The sequence below is a fragment of the Notothenia rossii genome, assembly GCF_949606895.1.
Source record: "Notothenia rossii genome assembly, chromosome: 8".
Classification (NCBI taxonomy): domain Eukaryota; kingdom Metazoa; phylum Chordata; class Actinopteri; order Perciformes; family Nototheniidae; genus Notothenia; species Notothenia rossii.
This window is the reverse complement of record NC_136906.1, coordinates 25557323-25580969: the sequence shown is the minus strand read 5'-3', so window position 1 is coordinate 25580969 and position 23647 is coordinate 25557323. Positions and strand designations below refer to the sequence as shown.

Below are 23647 nucleotides of genomic sequence, written 5' to 3'. Positions count from 1 at the left end.
GACACCTGTTTTGTTGGAGGTCCTGCCAACCCCATGTCCTGGTCCGTTGGGGGTTCCGCTGGGGGTCCTGCCAACTCTGTTTCCTGTTCCGTTGGGGGTCCCGCCGTCACCTGTCTCGCCGAGGGTCCTGCCAACTCCTTGTCATGTTTCGTTGGGGGTTCCGCTGGGAGTCCTGCCAACTCTGTGCCCTGACCTGTTGGGGGTCCCGCCGACACCTGTCCCGCCAGGGGTCCCGCCAACAGCTGTTCCGTTGGAGGTCCAGCCAGCTCCGAATCCTGTTCATTCAGAGGTCACCGCTGCCACCAGATCCTAACCCGCCGGGGATCCGCCTACACCATGTCCAGTTCTGTTGGGGGTCCTGCTGACGTCTCTTCCGCCTACACCTTGTCCTGTTCCGACGGCGGTCCCGTCGACACCAGCCCTTGTTCCGTCCAGGGTCCCACTGACACCAGCCCATGTTCTGTCCAGGGTCCCGTCTGTGCCTGACCTGTCGGGGGTTCCGTCTGCACCTGCACCGACGGCTCCGTTTCCTGTCCGGCCGACACCGGTTCCTGTACCACCTGGGGTTCCGCCATCTCCAGCTCCCAGTGCTCCCGATCCCTGTGCTCCTGTTCCGGCAATCCAGCTGACCCCGGAGGGGCCCCATCGCGGCCTACGCTGTCTCCCTGCCCGTCCTCCGGAGCTGTCCCGGCACTGCCTTCCTGCCCATCCTCTGGAGCTGTCCCGTCGCCGCCTACTTGCCCGTCCTTGTGCCCGGTCCCCCGAGTTCCCCAGATGCGGCCTTGGCCCTCGAGCCCGGCCCCCTGAGTTCCCCAGTCGCGGCCTTCGCTCTTGAGCTCGGCCCCCTGAGTTCCCCAGCCACAGCCTTCGCCCTCGAGTCCGGCCCCCTGAGTGTCGCGGTCTTCGCCCTCGAGCCCGGCCCCTTGACTTTCCCAGCCGGTGCCTTCACCCTCGAGTCCGGCACCCTAATTTACCCCGACGAGGCCTTCACCCCTGTCTTCGGCCCCCTGAGTTTCCCCGCCGCGTACTTCCCTGCTCTGTTGCTGTTCCCCCGGGCCGTCCTTCCGAGTCCCCCTTTTTGGCCTCTACCTTGCCCCATCTTTTTCGTTTAATGTCTCTTAATGTATGGAAGGGATTATTTAATCATCACTCCTATGCTAATAATAGATTCTGGGATTGATAAGGCTAGCCTGGACATCAAATTCAGCTGTTAATTAACATAAATGTGAGTTGGTTGACTGAACTGTTTATATACACTATATACACAAAAGCAAATACCTTGTATGTAAAAAAAACAACTTTGCAAAAAAAAAAATGTTGATTCCATAACACAACATAATGCTACATGTGATGATTTGCTTATTTTGTTTAACACACAAAATAAAACATTTCATACTTCCATTACAGTATAGGCTAATGTAAGTGTGCTAAGTGGAACCCCTCCAACTTCTAATGGCTCTTCGGGCTTTTTACAGGAGAACAAGATCTCCACTCTTTCTTCCACAAACACACTCTCATTTGCTCTCCCTCTCCAGCTCGCACGCACGCGCGCACACACACACACACACACACACACACACACACACACACACACACACACACACACACACACACACACACACACACACACACACACACACACACACACACACACACACACACACACACACACACACACACACACACACACACACACACACACACACACACACACACACACACACACACACACACACACACACACACACACACACACACACACAATTTCAACACCTCCTCCTATACTCCTTGCAGCAGCAGAGCTGTTACCTAGTTACAGGCGAGAGGCTGTCTGTTATAATGTCGCTGCGGTGACTTCAGTATATCACTCGTGGAGAGAGGACGGAAACTGACCGACACCCCGGAGGACCGGACACTTTCACGGCTGATGATGAAGATAAAACCCGTCCCGACAGGGAATAAACCAACGGCAGCTGCTAATGAAATCTATAAATCCTAATATCACACGACGAGAGCGGGCTTAAGCAAGATCGCGGTTTGAAAAGTCTCCACATAAAGGTAAGTGTATAGGTCTACCTTAGGAAATGTCTAATCAAGGATTCTTTTTATACTGTATATGACTGAGAAAGAGCCGTGTTATAGACTGATGTCACTGCAAATCTGTCTTCTCAGTTCTGTATTAAACACCGTTTATGATACCATCTAAACACAAAAAACCTAATGGTTAGGGTTTAGAAACTTTATTAGCTTCTCTGTAATAATAAACTGTAGCTTTTCCGTACATTATTAGATTATATTATTTATTCATTTTAATTAAATGTATGCCAAATAAACACAAAGACACACAATTGTTACACACAACACTTTACTTTGTTTCTTTGTGTTCATTTTGTGCTCTTTGGCGTCGTTGTATGTCTATTTTAATTGTTGTGTGTCTCATTGCAGCTTTTTCTGTCTCTTTTTGGACATGCTGTCATTGCAGTTGTTTTATGTCGCTTAATGGCCATTTGGTATCTCATTTTTGTCATTTAGTTTATAGTCATTTTTCATTTCTTAGTTGCTATCTTGCATCTCTAAGGTCATTTTCTGTCTCTTTGTGGTCATGTGGGGACTTTTTAAGGTTGTGTTGTGTCGTCATTTTTGCAATAGTAGGCTATATGTGCGTTCTTTATTGGCAAATGTTGTGTCCTTGCGTAGTCTCTATGTGGTCATTTTAGATTTTTTTTGGTGTAATTTTGGCATATCTCTGTGAGTTTTTTGCATTCATGCCAAAGTCCATTTTCCTCAACTGAAAAATGATATTCATTTTCATAATAGTGAGTTACAATTCATTAAAAAAGTCTCCAAAAAGCTACGTCAACTTAATTTCCATTTAACAAGCACCTGTTATGTTCTTTGGGGTTTGGCATCACACAGTCAGTGGCCTGCCTTTCTCAATAAAGCACATTTCCCTATGAGTACAATTTCCTTCAAAGTCAAACCATACTAAAACAATTGGAACCGTATTCTTATCTGTGTGTGTGTGTGTGTGTGTGTGTGTGTGTGTGTGTGTGTGTGTGTGTGTGTGTGTGTGTGTGTGTGTGTGTGTGTGTGTGTGTGTGTGTGTGTGTGTGTGTGTGTGTGTGTGTGTGTGTGTGTGTGTGTGTGTGTGTACTTTTAGATTACCTATTTGGCATTTATAAACAGCATATACAAATTCAGCCTAAATAAAAAAATATGCTTGAAATATTTCGGACACTCTTTACCCCATACATTATGGAAAAAATAATTATAATGCATTCAGAGCTTTAATCAATAGGTTTGAATATTTGTACTTTATTTGCTTCGAGGACTGTATCTCGTTCTGAGAATTGTATCATGATTGTTTATTTTTAGTCAGTTTAGCTTGCGGAAAAAAACACCTGGAAATAAAAACAACTTCCCAACTGTGTTTATGAAAGTGCGTGCGTAATTACCTTCCACCATGATTTATTTCATTCAGCGAAACAAAACAGCATCATGCTCCTCCATTTGAAACCACTTATGACAAAATGCTGCTTTTTATTCATTTTTCCAGGAATAGAAGAGTTGAAACTAATTACGGCATGGAAGCAAAAGATTCAGATGTTATTCAATGTGCCATCCTGATAACTGAAATTATAATGCATTCACACACTTATTATGTAATCGACACAAATTCAAAACAAACAGTCACACACACACACACACACACACACACTGAGACACCAGGTGGTAAATTAATCGGCACCAATCCACAGCATAAATTCAGGCGAAATTGGCTTCTAGGAGATGAGAAAGGAGGAACAATCTGCTGCCTCCTCAAAGACCAAAGCAGCATTTGGAAATAACAACATTTCAATATCTATCTACAAATTGATGGGTGGCGGTGTTACTTCCTCTCAAGCCCTTTTCACACATAAATATGTAGCACCACTGGCTTCATGGAGCTGTAAAAGTGGTGGCTTCATGTGTCTTTTATGCAAGTTTCCCTGATTCAGTCAACAAAAAACGTTTATGGTTAGCAGCTCCATTGCTTTAAAAAGGTAGAGTGCATCACTGCTGGATCCTAAAAAACTAATTTTGTTGTGGAAACCTTGGATAATCATAAATCGTGAGATCAAGGGAGGCAAATTAATCTACTTCTCCTCCCTCTCATCAGTTCCAGAATAATAATTGTATAGCTATTTGCTTTCTGGCAGAGTTAGATGAGGAGATGTATGGTAAATAGCAGGAGAAGAGAATGGAAGCTTAAAAAAGGAGCAAGGTTCAAGGTTTGCGATATTTGTGATATGTATGTGAAGTCATTTGCCTCCATATTCATCCAATGGAATAATTCTACACATCTTATACTTACAAACAAAAACATATATCTTGTGTAGATAGTTTTCTTTTGCACCATTTCTCTACTCTCCTTTTCTGATTCATTCTTTGTTGTATAACAGATATATATTTTTATCATCCTTCAGAGAGAAGAAAATATAAAATAAAGCTAAACAAACAAGCTATTCAAACAGCTCTGCGGACGTCCTTATCCATGACCCTGAGCGGCCTCCTCACTGCGGAGAACTGAATCAGTCCAGTAGCTCTATGAAGCAAGAGAGAACATTTTGTACAATGGATTGAAAGTGGTTCTAAACTTTGACTGTCACACTCAAAGCGTCATGAATATAAAACTGTGACATTTATTGATACATTTTATACATGTTCCCCTTTTTATAATCAGCTTGAGTTTCTTCAAACCAGATTAGGTGTATTGGTAAAACGATGCTTCACTTTAGAGCTGAAAAATAAAACAATTACTTGTCAACTTTTAATTTAGTTAATTGTCTAATTCAGGATTTTTAAATGTGGATTTTAGTTGCTCTCTACCCCTCTATTTGAGTAAACTGAATGTCTTTGAATTCACGACAAAGCAAGAAAATGAAGGCTATCAGCTTGGGTTTTGGGAAACATATTTGTTAACAACTAATGGGTAATCCGGAAACTAACTGAAGGATTAATCGAAAAGGAAAACATTTGTTGGATACAGCCCTAGTGTGCTCAACATTTGAGGTTGCTTTTTTTCAACATATTTATCATCCAGGAGTCTTTTGTTTTTTTCCACCTGATGAACATACTGTACGTCCAATGTTCACTCCCTTTTAGCTCTGTTTTTGGTCACCTTTTGGAATTATCTCTCTCTTTAGTTGCAAAATAATCCACTATTTTCACCAGCTTGTCTCTAAGCGTGTCTGCTGTTGGGTGATGAGCCGGCGAGAGGGTCGTTATTGACTTATTCTCTAAAAGATAAACAATAGTATGAGAGTGTAATAATGACAGTATTGAATTCATTGTCAAATTCTCTGGTCAATGTGTCCTGGAAGATTTTCAATGTCCCAGACTATCAAGCCTTTTAAAATAAATACACTTTAAATTGGGTAACACTTTATGGTAAGGTTACTTGAATCATCATGAATGCATGCATTAATTAATTAATTAATGTAGTACTTCATGAACTATCAGTAATGTATAAGGATTAATAGTATCTCATGCATGACTTAATGCAGGAACAATACCTTAAATTAATGCATCAACTAAGGTATCTCAATCATCATGACTTCAATTCACGTCCTCCCTAAAGTAGGCCTCCTAATCTTGTGTCTTTGCCGACATTTTTTACTGCTTTCTTATGTGACATATGTGAAAATGTGATCTTGTTGGCTTTGGATTATAAATTAAAGTTTGTTAATATTATGAATGAGTTATCTTTAATGGTTTGTGAGCTTTAAGATAATACTGTATGATACATAAAAAAAGTCCTAACTATATCATTGATAATTGAAAATAAGTCCAAAATGATGATCTAATTGGCATTTGTAATATTGCCAAATACATGATGCCTAAATAGACATAAGGGCTGACTTTATTTGAGGGATCACAAAGATGATTGATGCATGAGCACCAAATGGTTAAAAAAGGTGATTTCACATACGCCATTAATCATATGTTATTTATCAGTGTGACCGACGGAACAGGCCACCACTTTATTTGAAGGGGCACAAACATGATGAAGTATGCTTAGTTAATCAGATCTACTGTATATGAAGAAGACATGAACATCATTAATAACTCAGAAGTCATGGTGATTGAGATACCTTAGTTGATGCATTAATTAAGGTATTGTTCCTGCATTAAGTCATGCATGAGATACTATTAAGCCTTATACATTACTGATAGTTCATGAAGTACTACATGAATGAATTCTTGCTTTTTCATGCATTAAGTCATGCATAAATTCATGAGGATTCATGTACCCATACCATAAAGTGTTACCTTAAATTGTACTTAGGGGGATTAATACCCAGAAGACATTATGACGGAAGAGGTTTACATTAGGTGGGCCAACAGTAGCCTCCTGGATAATGTCCGGTAAATACCAGCTAATGAAAACACTGTCATTGTATTGGCTTGAGATCCTGGGATTCGCGTAAATTTTTTTTGTTTTGGTGGAACAACATAAACTCATTTTCATTTCATTTTGCTCTATAAAAGTGAAAGGAGCTGCAGATTCAGGTGATGATTCTCTGTGGTTTCGTAAACAAGTGTATGGCATTCCAATACAATCCTGAAGTTGAGTACAAGTACCTCTAACCAGGTTGGTTTGTACCTGGATGCATCTGTGGATCTGTGGTTTGTCAGGATGATAAAGCTCCTCTCTGAAATACTCTGAACCTTTCAAGTGCTCCGGCTGTCCGAGACTCTGACCTTTGTGATGGATGCTCAGCTCACTGCTGCAGCACAGTGTTGGCATTTCCGCTCAAACCTGTGTGAGATACAAATGCTCCCTCAACTGAAGCTCATCATGCTGCCTTGATGAGGGATGTTATATGTAGATGTATTTAGTCTGTTATCTACTTAATTGTTTGCTGACAGAGGGCCATTTATATCAACACAGCTATAAAACCCTTTAACTTTAACCCCATGTTAAGCATTTATAAGCACTAAGTAAACATTTAATCCATGGCTTATAACTCACTATATTGTACAATTTTACCAGACCTCGTTATGTTGTAGGGAAAACATTTTGTAACAACTGAAAAACCTTTATATTTTGCATATGTTGCTGGAAACATACTTGTGTTGTTATTTAAGTCACAGTTTATAATGCACAATTAGCTGTAACTGTAATTTTGTGCAATGTTTCATAAAACAAAAACAAACAAAAACAAATTCCTTAGTATTTATAGATATTAAAGTAATCAGTGGACGCTTTATATATTTTGAAACTATTTCAATGATTGTGATTTTATTGAATAATTATTTTCACATGCAAATGCAAATACTACACATATAAAAATGCTCACTGTCAGTTGCTAATGGTTCAAACAGTAAAACATTCTGTTGTTTGTATAATTGTTCAACAAAGATTAGAACTTGCTGTGAAGAAATGAACTTTCCATTTATAGTACTTATTGTTTGTCTGTGGGTAACTTCAGAGAAACATTTCTGAGATAAGCTTTCACCTTCAGCAGCTCTGATAGCTGCATGTTTGTTTTGCGGCACTTCTGGTAAAAATACAAATAATAATCTGTTTAAGAAGTCCTAGATTGCTTAAATCAACTGTTACATCCGCTGTGAAAAGATTTAGAATTTTTTTTTTTTTAATAATGCTTACCCAGTGTTGAATAATAGCATATCCTGTTGTACAGAAAATCTAACCAGTGACTGCCAGTTGAATTATTTTAAGCAGCAACAGAAATTATTGATTTATTATTAGCAATAATTTCATCCAGCTCTGATTGGGTGCAAAGAGAGTGAACGACTGTTACAAAAAAGGTCGATGAAAAAACTAAGAATTAAATAAGATGGCTAGAGTCACAATAAAATGGTCCTTAGGAGCTTTTATTAACAGCCAAAAATGCTGAAAAAAACACAACGTAACAAGGATTTACAGAAAGAAAACAAAAACCTCAATATATATGTACAGGTCAAGGTCAAGGACATAGGACTGGTACCTCTCTACTCTCCATCCACAGTCAGACTACCCCCCAAAACACTTGTAGCCAGAGGTTTATACATGTTAAGCCCCTCCCCATAGGACCATCCAATATTTATACCCCTAACCAATGTCATTCTTATCTACAAACACGTTCAAAATGCAAGGCAAATTACCCAAACACAACAAATCAAATAGGTCAACATATTCTAATAACATTTTTACACTCGCAAGAAAATTGCCACCCGTGCCCATGCACTACATGGTATGCTCCAATTGAGCACAGGTGTTTCCACCGATTGAGCCTCTACTTAAGGTTGCAGTTTTCTGTTGCTCTGTTTGGCCTTCACAACCTTGAACGAGAGGGTAAGCAGGTTACTTTGGCACAGCATAGTTGTATATAACTTTAAATAAATCTGTCTTGAACAAACAATGACTTGGGTTTTATTTTGTCAATGTCCAGCTAAGTTATTAATGTGTTTCCCTCAGTGTGCCTTTTACCATGCCCTTATGCCAACTGTGATGAAGGCTTCTTCTTCACACAAAATGTAAAACTTAAAGCAGTCAAGTGATACAAAGTATAGTATCCAGAGGAAATCAGTGATTATACAAGTTGGGAAAAAGTGTGTCACAAGTAACAGCATGACCTCAAGAGAAGTGTCCTCGATACTGATCACACTGTAGAGTGTAGACCAATAACAACGCAGTGAACATCAGAAGATTCAAATAGATCACATTTCATTTTAGCCCTTTCCTCTTTGATCAAATGTCAAAAAGTTGTCTTCCTTTAACAGGGGACAGCAGCAGCTTCTTGCTTTTAAAGTCAAAGCTGAAAGATATTGATCAGTCTGATTGTTTGCATTCAGATATTTTGGCTTTGTCGGTCACATGACCTGCACTGATTGTTCTCCCCTCGTGTCATTAAATGGAAATGAAGACAGACGAGTATGCCGCACAGGTTCAGAACCTCAATTTACAGAGTGAATAGATTTCCTCCTTCAGAGACAGTTGAAAGGCCTGAAGTAGATTAATGAGGACACTTTAAATAAAATACAATGCAGATTTCAGACTTCAGGGTGTTTGAGATGAGAGAATTGATTTCTCTGCAGCATTACAGCCAATGTTAAAGCTGCTCTTTACTGAGGGTTTGGCTCAAAAGAGATGTATTATCTGCGCCAGTCGCATGCTGTAGTTCTTTTGGAACCATCTCGTACCCTGATAAAATCCAGCTGTGATTTAATGCACTACTATTTGCATGCTACTTGTTTTTTGTATCATTCTCTCTTTTCCATTGCATAAATGAGCATTTAGCCCGAAAGATACAGTTAACAGTATCAGATCACTGTAACAGGTATCCAAACTAACCGAATCAAAATCAGGCCAAGAACGTGTGGTGGCAAAATAAATAAAATACATAAAAAAATAATAACAGAAACTAAATATACAGAAATAATTGAAAGCCTTGATCTGAGCTGTTATCTAGTTTTTTTTCTATCATTTAGTATACGTTTATGCCCATCTGTCTTTCAAACATTTTCACTTGAGCAGAGAAAATGTTGTGTCTTTCTTGCGGCAATGTGCTGCTGTTTTATTTGTTTCCGTTTGATTTACGACTATGATCTCTGGGTTTTGTCTTCCGCTGGTTTCCATGGTGATCCAAATGTTCAAATGTAATGTTATCACTACAGGAATTGGAAGAAATTGAGAAAATGATTGATGTGACAGTGTGGTAAAATCAAAGAAACCACTCTGGTCCCATAAAAAGACACACAGCACATTTGTTGATTTGCCTATAGGTTGGTTTTTTTTGGTTTGTTTTTCATGTGTGTTTTAAATTGAGCTCCAGGAATATTATTTATAAAATGATTATAGACTCTACCGCTGTCGCCACCGAAGTGACAATAACCCTCCAGGCGCTTTGTTTGATGAACTCAATGAGCACACGGCCTATGTGTGTTTTTCTCACTGTTGATTTTCTCACAGCAACATTAAACATTTGGGGGAAGAAAAAAAAGAGATGGTCGTATATTTATTCTGAAATGGTGCTCGTGCTGCTTTTATTGTCATGATATTCAGTTGTCTATGGCTGTGTTTTAATGAAGAGTGAAATGGACTGTCCTCTATATGCCTCTATATTTTGCAACATTAGTTTATACTTATACTGTAGAAGTATAAAACAGTGTTACGCTACCTTTCATTGTTATTTTTCGACATAAGATATTAAAGACATAGTTTGTATTTTTTTAGATGGGGGTTGTAAGAAGTACTTATCAAAAGTCAGTGTAATACCTACATTAGACAGGCATCAACCCAGTTAGCAAAAACCAACAGGAGTACCAGTAGGAGGTAAAGCAATGAAGTGCTATGTGGGGCAGCAGCAAAACACATTTTAAAGGTCCCATGTCATGGCCATTTCCACTGATCATAATTCCATTGTTGAGGTCTACTAGAATAGATTTATATTGTGCAATTTTCCAAACTCACATTGGTTTCTCATACAGCATCTCTGTAAACTACGTGTGTTCACTGAATTTCACTCTCTGCCTTTAACGGCTCGTTATAGCTCCAATAGCTCCAGCCCCCACCCTCCCTGTGAGCACAGTGTGCTCTGATTGGTCGGGACGTTGTGAATCGCGCTGAGCTCTGTGGAGGTGTGGTTTCCTTGTTTAGCGATACACAGCGAAACACATCCAAACTCATCTTGAGCAAACACAAAGTCACAGCCGAAGTAAAAACAATAAGTGTGGCTTGATATTGAGTAAGAAAAAGGTTGATAAACGCTGTGAGAATGGGTCTGCAGAGAGAATGGGTCTGCAGAGAGAATTTCGCCGCGATCCCAACTGTCTGTTATCAGCCTGCAGCCAGGGAGGAGAAATCAGCAGAGCTGCCTGCAATGAGTGTGTGTGTGAGGAAGTCCGTGGATTGGTCAATTTGGACCAATCAGCGGGGGCTTAACGTAACGGCTCCGCGGATGTAACGTAAGGCTCCACGGATTGGTCCATTTGGTTCCGGGTAATGCATGACATCATGCGGTACCCGGAAGAATCAATGGACAGTGACGTATCTCCAACGAAGCGTTTTGGGGAGGTATTTTCTGTGTTAGAGTTTTACTCGCTACAGGGTGTACTTTGAGGGTTTTGACTCTGCAGACCGTTTACATGCATAAAAACCTTCATAACACACAAGGGGATTGGCAATAACCGGAAAAGCATGACATGGGACCTTTAACTACTTAAAATGTTATCAGTTTAAGTTTGTGCTATATTGAGAATATTTCCAACACTTTTCCTGGCGCTCAGATTTTCTGTAACTGTAGCCGTTAGCCTATCTATGATATCTCCTGAAAGGCATCAGACTCCAAAGAGAAGATCAGTAATGTCACCTTAATTTGTGTTATTGTGTGACTTTGGTGAATCAGAATGAACATTTAAACACTGAAGTCTCACAACAACACAAACTGATTAGCACAGGAAACTTTGGAAAGCGACATGTTGCCACAGTGCTTGAGTGTGTAAAATACAGCTTAATGCGTTGCTATCAGCTGATATTGCTAACAATGGCTAATGGCCAAAAAGCTAACCTGGCTAGAACTTGGTTTTCAGACTTATTTTACTGCTTTAAGGCTCACATTTCTGACTTATATTCCAAAACAAGCCATTAACCTTTCACTACCACGTTTTAAGCCAAAGGTATTGCTGATTGGTATCATCATTTGATCTGTTAATAAGAGTGAGACATTTTATCAAGCATTGTTTTAATGTAAGCTATAGCTCATGGTAATGTTTCGCGGAATCAACGTTATAACAAAATATTATTACCTTGACTGCTAACAGCTAATTGCATGCTCATCAGATGTAAAGTACATAATACAACACATAACCAAGGAGTGCTTGTCTTCACTCCTAAATCCCCTTTTATAATATCTCAAGACAAATTGGCAACCCAGCTACAATACTATCTGAATACAAAGTCAACACATCAAACAGTCATTTTAACAGCGTCCTTAAAACAAAAACAAACCCTGGAAAATCACACAATCAGCCAACATATTGTTATTCAAAGCTTGTTGCACCAAAGTGTCACTTCATGCCTTACACTGTTTCTCTTGATTTCAAACTGATAAGTGTGTTGCTCTCTAGTGTGTCTGATTGTAATTGCCTGTTTATAAACCATGAAACTGAGAATATTTAAGACTTTGTTTTTATATAAATATAAATAAATATAGGCCTATTATCTATTCAGAAAATAAAACACAGCTCTAACTGTATATATTAAGTTAAGACAACCTTTCAAGTTGAAAGTTATCGTTTGCAATATAAATGCAAAATTATGAGATTACCTTCATGTTTTTTTTTCATTTAACTTGAGATAGGCAGTTTTATCAGATGCTTATTTCTCACACCGTCTATTAGTTGTATTGTTAATAAAAAAAAATACAATAATTATTAAGACAAAATAGGCCTCTTTCACCACATAATTAAATTACAGTAAATTGTCAGAAAGGTAAAATTACTGTTTTATTTGTCTAAGGACACATTAGTGATGTCCATAATTTCTACTTAAATGGAGCTGATTTACTGCCATCTTTTTCCACATTTGTACACAGCACCGCACACAGTGAAATGAAGACTCTGCAAGTTAACCATCCTATAGTGGGCAGCTTTTATATGTAAAACGCCTGGGGAGCATTGTGGGTGTCTGTCACCTTGCACCTCGGGGCACCTCAGCGGTGCCCGGAAAACAAAATGGCCCCTTTTAAAATTAATTTGTTCCCGGTTCCTAAGCAAAGTTTCTACTGTGGTTATTTTTTATTTATACTTTTGATGACATGTTATATTCGTATCATCCTTGTGTGGTGTGAACTCTTACCTGTCCTATCCTATGTTTCACTCTTATTGCTGTTCCACTATGACTGAATTTCCCAATCGGCATTAATAAAGGTTTAGCTATGTTATTGTACCTTGAAACTATTCCAGAAGCATGTTTCATCTGTAAAAGACTTGAGCCAACTCAAATCAAATTTCGCTTAATAATTCATCCATGTTTCTGCACCCCCGCAGCGCAGAGGAGAGTTGCCGAGCTGTCTGCTACTGACACTGATGTCAGTATTCTCATGCATTCTGGGTACACATGCCGGATGAGGGTGTTTTATCTTTTCTACACAGATAGCTGTCAGCTTTAAACAGTTTCAAGTCGATCAGAGTGACATTGGGATGTAAAGGAAATAATTCCAGATAAAACTTTATAGCTGGCCATGGCCACCCTGCTAGCATGGCTAATATATTAATACATTTTTTAATGAAAAAAGGCTAATTATTTTTGCAATTTTCTAAATTAAAATGACTTTGTGAATCTGCTGACGATTGTGCCAGCTTTTAAGAGGTCGTTAAGCAAACGTTAGTCTATACGGCGTCTCTCCCCTGTGTGTTCTCAGTTCATATTACCAGAGTACTGCTGGCGCTGATCATGAGATGTCAATTATCAGCCTCGCCCACGTGTGGGAACACACACTGTTTAATTCACCTGCCGTGTCAAAAGGAACAAATATAGCTGCTGTTGTTAAATCAATCTACCAACAAACATCCATCTTCACCCAATTTTAATTGTTTCCTTTCAGGCTCATCATTTCCTATCCGCCTGTTTCCACTCAGTGTTTTTTTGTCCTTCAAGTGTTATCTTTGTCTAGTTCCTGTGTTTGTCATTACAGTATTTTATGATGTTTATTCCTCAGTTCTTTCAGCAGAGCTTCAATAAATCAGGGCAAACAGTGCATGTGTGTGCAAACATTTCCTCTCATTTCAACATCACTACCCTCGTGAGCACTATTACATCATGTTGACGAATTACTTCGTTACCACTATCATACATCTAAAATAGAAAGGGAAAAACTGGAAAAGAAAAGTAATTTTTTGCTTTCTGATCACTTTTAATTAAGTTGCAATCTGTTTAGGGTCTGTTGCAGTTGTGCAAATGTAAATGTGTTGTGAGTTTTTCTGCATATCATATTTAAATAATAAAACGTTCAAGTGATGCAATAAGTCTTGAATAAAACAGAACTTAATAACAACTTAAGTACAATCACATGATTTTTTCCAATTATTTTAAAATATAAAAGATGAAACATGTAATAATGCATTTTTGATTCAACATGAATCAACCACTCATTTTTGTTTGTTGGTAGCAGTACTTGCAACTTCAGCATTTAGGTTTATGTTTGAAATGTTATTGATAAATTATACAATTAAGGATCTCTACCACATGCATTCAAAGTTATTACTTAACAAATGTTCCAAAAATTCTGGTTGAAAATAAAAAACAAATTTCAAAACACTATGTAACACTAACAGTCAGTTTGTACAGAAAATGCATGCAATTTCAACCAAAGTGTCCCTTAAATCTATTTAATCATAGCCACAAAAACCAAACAAGTTGGAATGTGCAACATGACGTTTTTCAAATGAAAAGATATGTGTTCTTGAAGTCAGCAGCACTTCGGCATTGTAACAGGAACATCTCATCTTGTCCTTCGAAGGCAAAAATGTGTTTTCATTGCAGCTTTTTCAGAGATCCACCATGTATAGAAGTGTAGAAGACTTTACAGCAGCTAATTGATTTTCTCCCTCCAACAGAGCAGATGGGCGGGAGCTGAGACGTCAGGAGGATAATATCGGCTGAGAAATCCACGGGTGTCGCCTCACTTTCCAGGGATGGAGATGACGGATGAGACGTGGGAAAACGGCAGCCTTGCCAGCCCCTCCCCGGGACTCCCCCTGTTCCTTCTCATGTTCAACAACAGCGATCTGAATTTTACGCTGTTCAACGACACCAACTCCACTGCTGCGCCCATCTTCTCGGGCCCCAGCGTGGCCGGGGTCCTCATACCGCTCATATACATAATCGTGTGTGTCATCGGCCTGGGTGGAAACACTCTGGTGATTCACATTGCGCTGCACTACTCGAAGATACAGTCAGTGACCAACATCTACATCGTCAACTTAGCCATCGCCGATGAGCTCTTTATGCTGGGTTTGCCTTTCCTGGCGGTGCAGAACACGATGCAGTCGTGGCCATTTGGCTCCTTCATGTGCCGCCTGGTGATGACCGTCGATTCCATCAACCAGTTCACGAGCATATTCTGCCTGACAGTGATGAGCATTGACCGATACCTCGCCGTAGTGCACCCGATTCGCTCATCAAAGTGGCGCCGACCTCAAGTGGCCAAAATGGTGAATGGCACTGTGTGGGCTCTTTCATTTCTCGTCGTAATGCCTGTGGTGATCTTTGCCAACATTCAGAAGGGGGGTGGTACGTGTAACATCGACTGGCCCGAACCGGCGAACATATGGAGCGCGGCTTTCATCATTTACACCTTTACAATCGGATTCTTCTGCCCTCTTCTTATCATCTGCCTGTGCTACTTGCTCATCGTCTTTAAAATCCGGAGCTCTGGAAAAAAAGTCCATGCCACCTCCACCAAACGGAGGAAGTCTGAGAGAAAGGTGACGCGCATGGTTGTGATTGTCGTAGCCGTTTTTGTGTTCTGTTGGCTGCCCTTCTACGGCCTTAACATCATCAACCTGCTCGTGTCCCTGCCCCCTGAGTACCATGGGCTTTATTATTTTGTCGTTGTGCTTGGCTACGCCAACAGCTGTGCCAACCCTATTGTCTATGGCTTTCTATCAGACAACTTCAAGAGGGGTTTCAGGAAAGCCCTGTGCCGCTCCACGAGAAAAGTGGAGAACCACGAGCCAATGGAGCCTCAGCCGGAGCAGAAGGAGGGCAGGGCGGGGCTCAAGCCCAGGGAGAGCCTGAGAAGGGGTCTCAGACAAGTGGAGTACGAAGAAGTGGAAGACATTTCGGAAATGACTGAGATCTACAGAATCGGCCAAAACGGCAACAGCAGCTTTCAGCCTGAGAGCACACAGCCGCTGTTGTCCGATAAAGCAGCAACTCCGGGAGCAACGGATCTGTCAAGCCCGGACAGGAGGGGCAAATCTGGGGACGTGAAGGGAAAAGATTCTGCCAACGGCTCCACACTGACTGTACCGCTACTTCTCAACGGAAACCAAAATGGCAGCGTTAAACCTCTGCCAGAGGACGACTTGGAACAGAGCGCTTCACTGTAAATAAGCTACTTATAGTTTAAAATAAGGGCCGTATGTAACAGTATTAAGAGAGTTTGTATAAAAGAATACACATATATATATAAAGTAAACTTTAGAAACACTCAGATGCAGCTAAGTGTTTTTTGAATGAATGGACTGTAAGTTCCTTTAACATTAAGTTCAAGTTTTGCCAAGATACAAAGTGTATCCCTGTATATATTGTGTACATATGCATGAATATGAATGTACAAAGTTGTGCCTTTATCACTTCTACTACTACCAACCTTTTTCAAATGTAACTTGTTGGTGCCTGTACTTGTAGCCTTTTAATTCTATAATGTGACAAGATTCTGCTGAAACTTGACTGTTTTTAAGCTAATGTCAACCATGGCAAGGCTAACACCTTTATTCACAATAGGAATCACATGCCTGCAATCCCATATTTTACTAATTATGTGTATAGGAAACACAGGGTTATGGGGCACCTAAATATTGCTAGCATTGTGTTTTTTATTTCAAATAAGCTTGTGTAGGTAGATGGATGTATAAAGCGTGGGTGAGGTTGTGGCAACTTAGCTGGTATGTTCAGTAACATTGGGCGTATGACAGCAACAATTTATGTATTGATTTTCCCAAATCACCAAACTCTCTTAAAAGGCCTTGATGTAACTGTTCATTTCAGCCAGATAAAGGAGATTTCCTTTATCTTTTTAGGCATAGAGTTTTTCTGACCAAATGTTTCCTTATTATGGAAATGAAAAATATAATTTAGTTATGAAATGTGTGGTATAAAAACATAATTTTCCAAGAGATGTGTTTACATGCCTTCACTTGATACAGAGTTCTCATTATGAACAGAAGCTTTTATGTTAATGACTGACATCCAGATGTTGATCCTGATGTTTGGAAATTAATTTTTATTAAAGTGTTGTTGCTGAAATGTGGAGACTGTTGTAAAGGTTGTTGTGCATAATAATAGGTTAGCACTCATCTTGTAGCACATTAAAACCTTAGACAATACATGTTGTTGTTGTTCTGATTACAGATCAAGATGGACTGAAAAACACATGTCATAGGAAACATTTTGCTTTAATTAATTATATTGATTTAAAAAGATTAAGAAAAACACATAATTTCCTGCATACAATACAATATAATACAATTCATACCTGTACTACAACATATAATATAACAGGTATTTCTAAAACAAATTATTTGTAATAGCCTGTAACATTGTCAGAAATTAAAAGTTAATAATAATTTTCTTATCAGAAGAAACAAGGGCTATACTTAATTTGGCTGATAAACTATTTTAAGAATGTCCGTTATCATGTAAAACAAACACATTTACAGTTCATTATTATTCTTTATCAGACACATTTAAGGACTCCACAAACACAAATCTTTTTTTTTAAATAAATAATTCCCAAGAACGCATTTTGAAGAATGGTTACAATCAAAAGCAGAATAATTTGTAATATTGTTTTTTTTATTGAAAAGTGATTTAAGAAAAAAAGGGTTTTCTTAGGAGATCCACAGAGCTTCATTTTAATCTAGGTGACATGGCTAACTTTATATTCTCAGATTTTTGGTATATTTTGTTTTACTTTGCAAGTTTAATGTAGCATTTCATGTCCCACTTTACCTGAGTTTTCTAAGTTGATGTTATTCTGTTCTTGTTCTCCACTCAACTTCACTCTACACAATTAAATTAATATGTAAAGCTTAAGATACACTGTTAATTATCCTCTGAGGTAAATGTATTGACCAAGCACATGGCAGCGTGTGGCGCAGTGGATACAGCCTTGGTCTGGGAATCAGATGGTCACAGGATCAAACCTGCAGTCAGCATGTCGTTCTGCCCTGGGCAAGACACATCACCCCAAATTGCTCCTGTGGGGATTGCCCACAGTATTGAGTAAGTCGCTTTGGATAAAAGCGTCTAACAAGTGACATATAAAGTGCATAAAATAAGTTCCACTTTTTCCAGCTGCGACATTAAATTGAAGAGCACATAACAAGTTAACTTAAGTGGCCGAGCTGCCTGATGAGTGCTTTTACTTGTGTTGCTTGAATCTTATGTTGATGCTTATACCAGCATACTTTTACACTATGTTAATGGTCCTTTTTACTTACTAAGTAAAGGTTCTCCGTCATCCACCACTTTTTGCACATTTTACTGTGACATCTACATTTATTGACAACACACGTTTTAAAAAAGATATTATACTCTCCACCATTCATCAGAAACTGTCCTCACAGCCGTTCATTCATGAGTGTGAACCCACCACACGTACATTGAGCTGGCTATAGATACAGTGAAACGGGGTGTTACTGTGTTGCTGCTGCTCTTCAGCCCACGCTCCCCTCCTGCAAAGATATGCCGAGGAGGAGCATCAGATCTTCATTAAAGGCACATTAAAAAAAGATTTGTTTGGCTGTATTTTATTTGCAAAGCCCTCCGGAGGGGTTTGGCGATAACGGAGATTTGTTTAGATTGTGGAGCTGTTTGCTCTTCTCTCTGCATGTAAGATGTTTGTGTGTGTTGTTGATCTATAAATATTGAGCTGTGGGTTCCCAGACTCCCGTCGGCGATAACCCACCTGTGCTAACAGCACACAGCGAGGTGATAGTCAGCCGGTGACTCAGCATGCTTCCCTGCCCACAGAAACACACCCACTCACAATATGGTCAAGTTAACGCTAATAGATCGTTATTCACTTTTTTTGTCAGGAGAAACCATGGAAACTCTGTGCAAAAACGGCATACCGACCCTTATCAAACATTAATGCTTCCCTTTGGGGTGGGATTACAAGTCTCATTTTATTATGGGGCACATTTATAGTGAAGTGTATCAGGTGCAAGTGGAAATTGAAATCTTAATGGAGAAGTGAAAATATTAAGTCCAATGGTCAAAAAATAAATAAATATTGAGAATAAAGTTAGGGCATCTACTGAAAGTTTAATTTTTTCCGCGACATTAAGACGTTTTCCCCTTGAATTGCAAAATGTTAAAATATGTCTCATCTGCAGAAGGTATGCCTTGTCCTGATACTTTCACATTCAAACACACAGTGATGTTAATTAGCACAGTGTTATTAGGAGGCATGAAGAGTTTCATCCCACTGGTCTTTATTACTTTCATCCCTCACTGCATTTTGAATTGTTGTTCTTGATTTAAATGCAGCACACACACAACCTCATAAGAAATTAAAACGATTCTAATTTGTATTTGTATTCTGATGCAGGTAGATTTTGTACATCACACAAACTGCATTGTGTTTATTTGTTTGTTTTTCTCATAATTGTGCAGCTCCAGTTTTAATCTTTTGTTGCTTATAGTGTTTTTTTTACCTTTGGACAGAGCCATGCTAGCTGTTTCCAATCGTTATGCTAATCTTAGCTAACTGGCTTCTCTTTTGAAGAGGCCCCATTATGCTTTTGGGGTTTTCCCTGTCCGGTAGTGTGTATAGGTTTTTGTGCATGTAATGTAAAGGGTCTGCAAAGGCTAAATCCCAAAGTTTCCTTCAGAGGGAGTTTCTCTCCCTCACCCTGCCTGAAATGCCTCCATTGGACTCCTTTGTTTACTTCCGTAACATAGGGACATCACTATGTTACCCTCACGCTTCTATTGGCTAGCATTCAAACAAATTGTACGTGATAGGCTAAGGGGCGGGACCAGTGGTGTAGTGGTGATTTTTTTACTGGGGGGACGCTATTTTAATTAGGTCATCCCAAACAATGCCACACAAGTGTGCAAAATCACAAAACGGGCAGACAGGTCCACAGAAACTACTGGTATGCTTAGTCCTACTTTAGTTACTGTACTGCAAAAAACAGACGGCGCTGCGCTCAACACACACACAGACTCAAAACCATGGACACACTGGCACATAAGTTACATAAACAATGTATAGGTCTAAATTGCACAAGCTACAGTATTGCAACTAAGCAGACAGCGCTGCCTCTCTCTCGCTCGCTCGCTCTCTCTCTCTCTCTCTCTCTCTCTCTCTCTCTCTCTCTCTCTCAAAATATATTTAAAACTCATAACAAACAAACAAAATTCCCAAAGATGTCCTGAAATTAACTTATTAAATAAACGAAACGTAAAATATAGCTTACTTATTCAAACAACATTCAATCTGGACTTGAAATTATTCTGATTAGGCCTAGCCTACATTGCAAATAAGCAGACAGCGAGCTGCTTTTCACACACACACACACACACACACACACACACACACACACACACACACACACACACACACACACACACACACACACACACACACACACACACACACCTTGCGTTTTGAAGACTGATAGATCCGAAATGGATGAACAAACTTTGCAGCCCAGTGTCCCAGCTTTGCAGTCCATCAACGGGTATGCCTCTTGTTTCCTCCGCCACATCTCCTCCGTCCATACCTCTGGGAAAGGTGAGCTTGAGCTAGCCAGGGGAACGTTGCTAGCGCAGCCAACGTTAACGTTAGTGCTAGCATTATCCCCGTCTTTAGGCGGCTCTTGTGATGATGTAGTACTAGTCTAGTAGCAGCTTCACTTGTAGCTTCGGTGCTGCTAGCCTCTTTCTTCTTGTGAATTATATTCTTTTTAGAAAAGAAGTCAAGTAAAAAATGTTTGCCTGTCATTATAGAGCTTTTTCGTTAGCGTTCTTGAGGGAAAGAGCTGCCCCAAAATCGGCGGGCTGCGAGCGAGCTGACACACCCCCAGCTCGCCTCGGGGTCACGAGCGTGAATCATAATTTGTTAAGGAAATCGTTTTTATTTTTTATTATAATTACTGTGAAATGTATTATGTTTTTGTCATTATTACAACAAATACACACTTGCAACTGATAATACTGGCAATGATTTTATATTTATTAGACTATTAAAAAAAAGATCATGCTCCAAATAAGTGGGGATGTGGCGTACCCCCGCTTCCAACACCCACTACACCACTGGCCGCGGGACATCTCTAGAACTAAAAACTAAAAGCAAGTTTTGTGTTTGCACACAGGACTTTTACCTTTAGCCAATCACTTAAACAAGTCAAATAATGACTATAACACTAATTCGATATAGGCCTATATTATAGCAGGTTGCCTTTATTATGGAAAAAAAGTAAATTAGGTTAAAATGTTAACATAGGTTCAGGAGCATGGCCACGCCTAAAACTCCACCTCGAACCACGGCCACCCCTATTTATATCCGGCAAAACTTCCGGCCACTGCTCGTCTTCATCCTTTCAACCCACCCTCCCTCTCCCTTTCTACCCATACAGTTCCCCTTCCGACTCACACCGAGCGATACATCCATCCATCGCTTCTTCCCTCCCTCCCCTCAACATCCCTACATCCCTCATCCCCACATCCCTCATCCCTACATCCCTCCATCCCTCATCCCTACATCCCTTCATCCCTCATCCCTACATCCCTCCATCCCTACATCCCTCCATCCCTCATCCCTCATCCCTACATCCCTCCATCCCTACATCCCTCCATCCCTCATCCCTACATCCCTCATCCCTTCATCCCAACATCCTCTGCCCGTCACCATTCATATTTAAACGGTGCATGTTTATATACTGCGTATACTAACACCTTAATTCCAGGTATCGCCTGGGGGGCCCGTAATCATCCCACGCAGATCATGCCGGAGGCGGAACCCCCACTCTGAGTCTCCCACTGCACGGACCACAGCTCGTCCTCCCAGATCATCCCTTCACCCCCCTCATATCATTCACATGTTACTTCAATAAACGTACAAACAAACATCACACTGTTGTGGCGTGGTTCCTGCTAGTGAATGTTCCAATCAGCCAGGCGGTAAACCCAAAGTACAGTTAAGGCTGAATAGAATTGTATTATTTGTGCAGGTGTTGGAATTTTCCAAAGTGTTTAACCTGTTTAATCCTCTTACTGTCGATCTGTAAATGTGACGATGTACAAAATCCAGAAATGATGAGTCATCAAGATATAATGAAGCAGGTTCTGCACACGCTGCGAATACCATCTGCAGTTTGCACCAAAGATCCCTGAAGGACGACATGTGGGTGTGTTTGATATGAGTCACAATACAGCTGCGAGGTAATGATGCAACAAAGCTAATTTAAAAAATGGAATACAAAGATAATTTTAGCTGTCAGTTAAGGTCAGTGGTTTGTTAGGGTTTAAGAGAAGAGATAATTGCAAATGTTGAATAAGACCAGATGTGCAAAGATGGCAGAATCATTCATCATCAGACAACCAGTTCCCTGCAGTGGATCTGCACCGTACGTAAATCAATCACACACACACACACACACACACACACACACACACACACACACACACACACACACACACACACACACACACACACACACACACACACACACACACACACACACACACACACACACACACACACACACACACACACACACACACACACACACACACACACACACACACAATACGGATAATCTGTATGTATATCTAATATTTAGAACATAATTGAGACATGTGATTTCCTTTGCAGCGTCTTGAGCAAAGTTTATTTCTAAAAGTTGTCAAAAACATTGACAATTTACCCTAAAACATGTTTGGACTGATGTCCCACCTTCTCCAACCCATGCTGAGATACTTAGGGTATTAAACTACAACTATGAAAGGAAAACAAGTTAACAAACAAATTTAAAAAATGAATATTATCATAAATATGCAACAAATATAATAATTTTATAATATAAAATAATCTTGCTTCACTGTTGGTATTATGTTATTCTTTCTTATTATTATTTGATGTTACTTTTAACAGCTTTTCACTTTTACACTTATTCTTGTTTTTTATCCTTTTTCTTACTAACAGCTCTTTTTTGTTTGATTTTATTTTGAAAGCATTCACCGGCAGCGAAATAGTACTGCATTGAGTGTTCAGCACCCTCCTGTAGTCATACTAGAAACTGCAATAGTACATCAAAAATAACGAATAACGGTTATAATACAAGCATCATTTATTTAAATAATAACGTCTAGAACCAATATTAGAATAATTATTTCAATTGTTATTTAAAGCATAACTACGGAAGAGGATTAGGGCCACATGATTATTATTTTTTTGGGAGAAAAACAATTCTGACTTTAAAGTCAGAATTCTGACTTTTTCCTCAGAACAAAAAAAACATAATTTTTAATAACATAATAACAGTTTTCTGTTTATCATGCAGGTTTGCTGGCCTCAAGCGGTCACACTATGGTACTACAATATAATTAACATGATCCGGTGAACTGTCAAAAATAAAATTCATTATAGACAGAGCGGTAGTTGCGCACTGTGACCACCGGAGGGCAGTATTTCAATTGCAATTCAACATTTTTTTTATTGATGTGTCATCTGAAAGACAATACAAATAATTTAACCGAATAATAATATTTATATTATTAATAATAAAACAATTATAAATAATGATAATAATATTAATAACAATAAATTAGTAAGTAATATCATTCATGAATAATTGAACCAGGGATGAAATAGTATAGAATGTCAGATACACAACAACAGAAAATGTACAGATACTGGAA

At 39.5% G+C, this 23647-nt stretch overlaps 1 protein-coding gene across 1 annotated transcript; it reads left to right on the top strand.

The window, feature by feature from the left end:
- The first annotated feature begins 1803 nt into the window (after positions 1-1803).
- Positions 1804-18975, top strand: LOC307015929 (somatostatin receptor 3). The gene is made up of 2 exons (XM_079644892.1): positions 1804-2058; positions 14605-18975. The coding sequence occupies exon 2, from the start codon at positions 14683-14685 to the stop codon at positions 16099-16101; it is 1419 nt and encodes a 472-aa protein (XP_079501018.1). The 5' UTR covers positions 1804-2058; positions 14605-14682; the 3' UTR covers positions 16102-18975.
- The last annotated feature ends 4672 nt before the right edge of the window (positions 18976-23647 follow it).

Excerpts from the sequence above, each read along its gene's own strand:
- LOC307015929 (XM_079644892.1), top strand. The coding sequence starts at position 14,683 with ATGGAGATGACGGATGAGACGTGGGAAAACGGCAGCCTTGCCAGCCCC.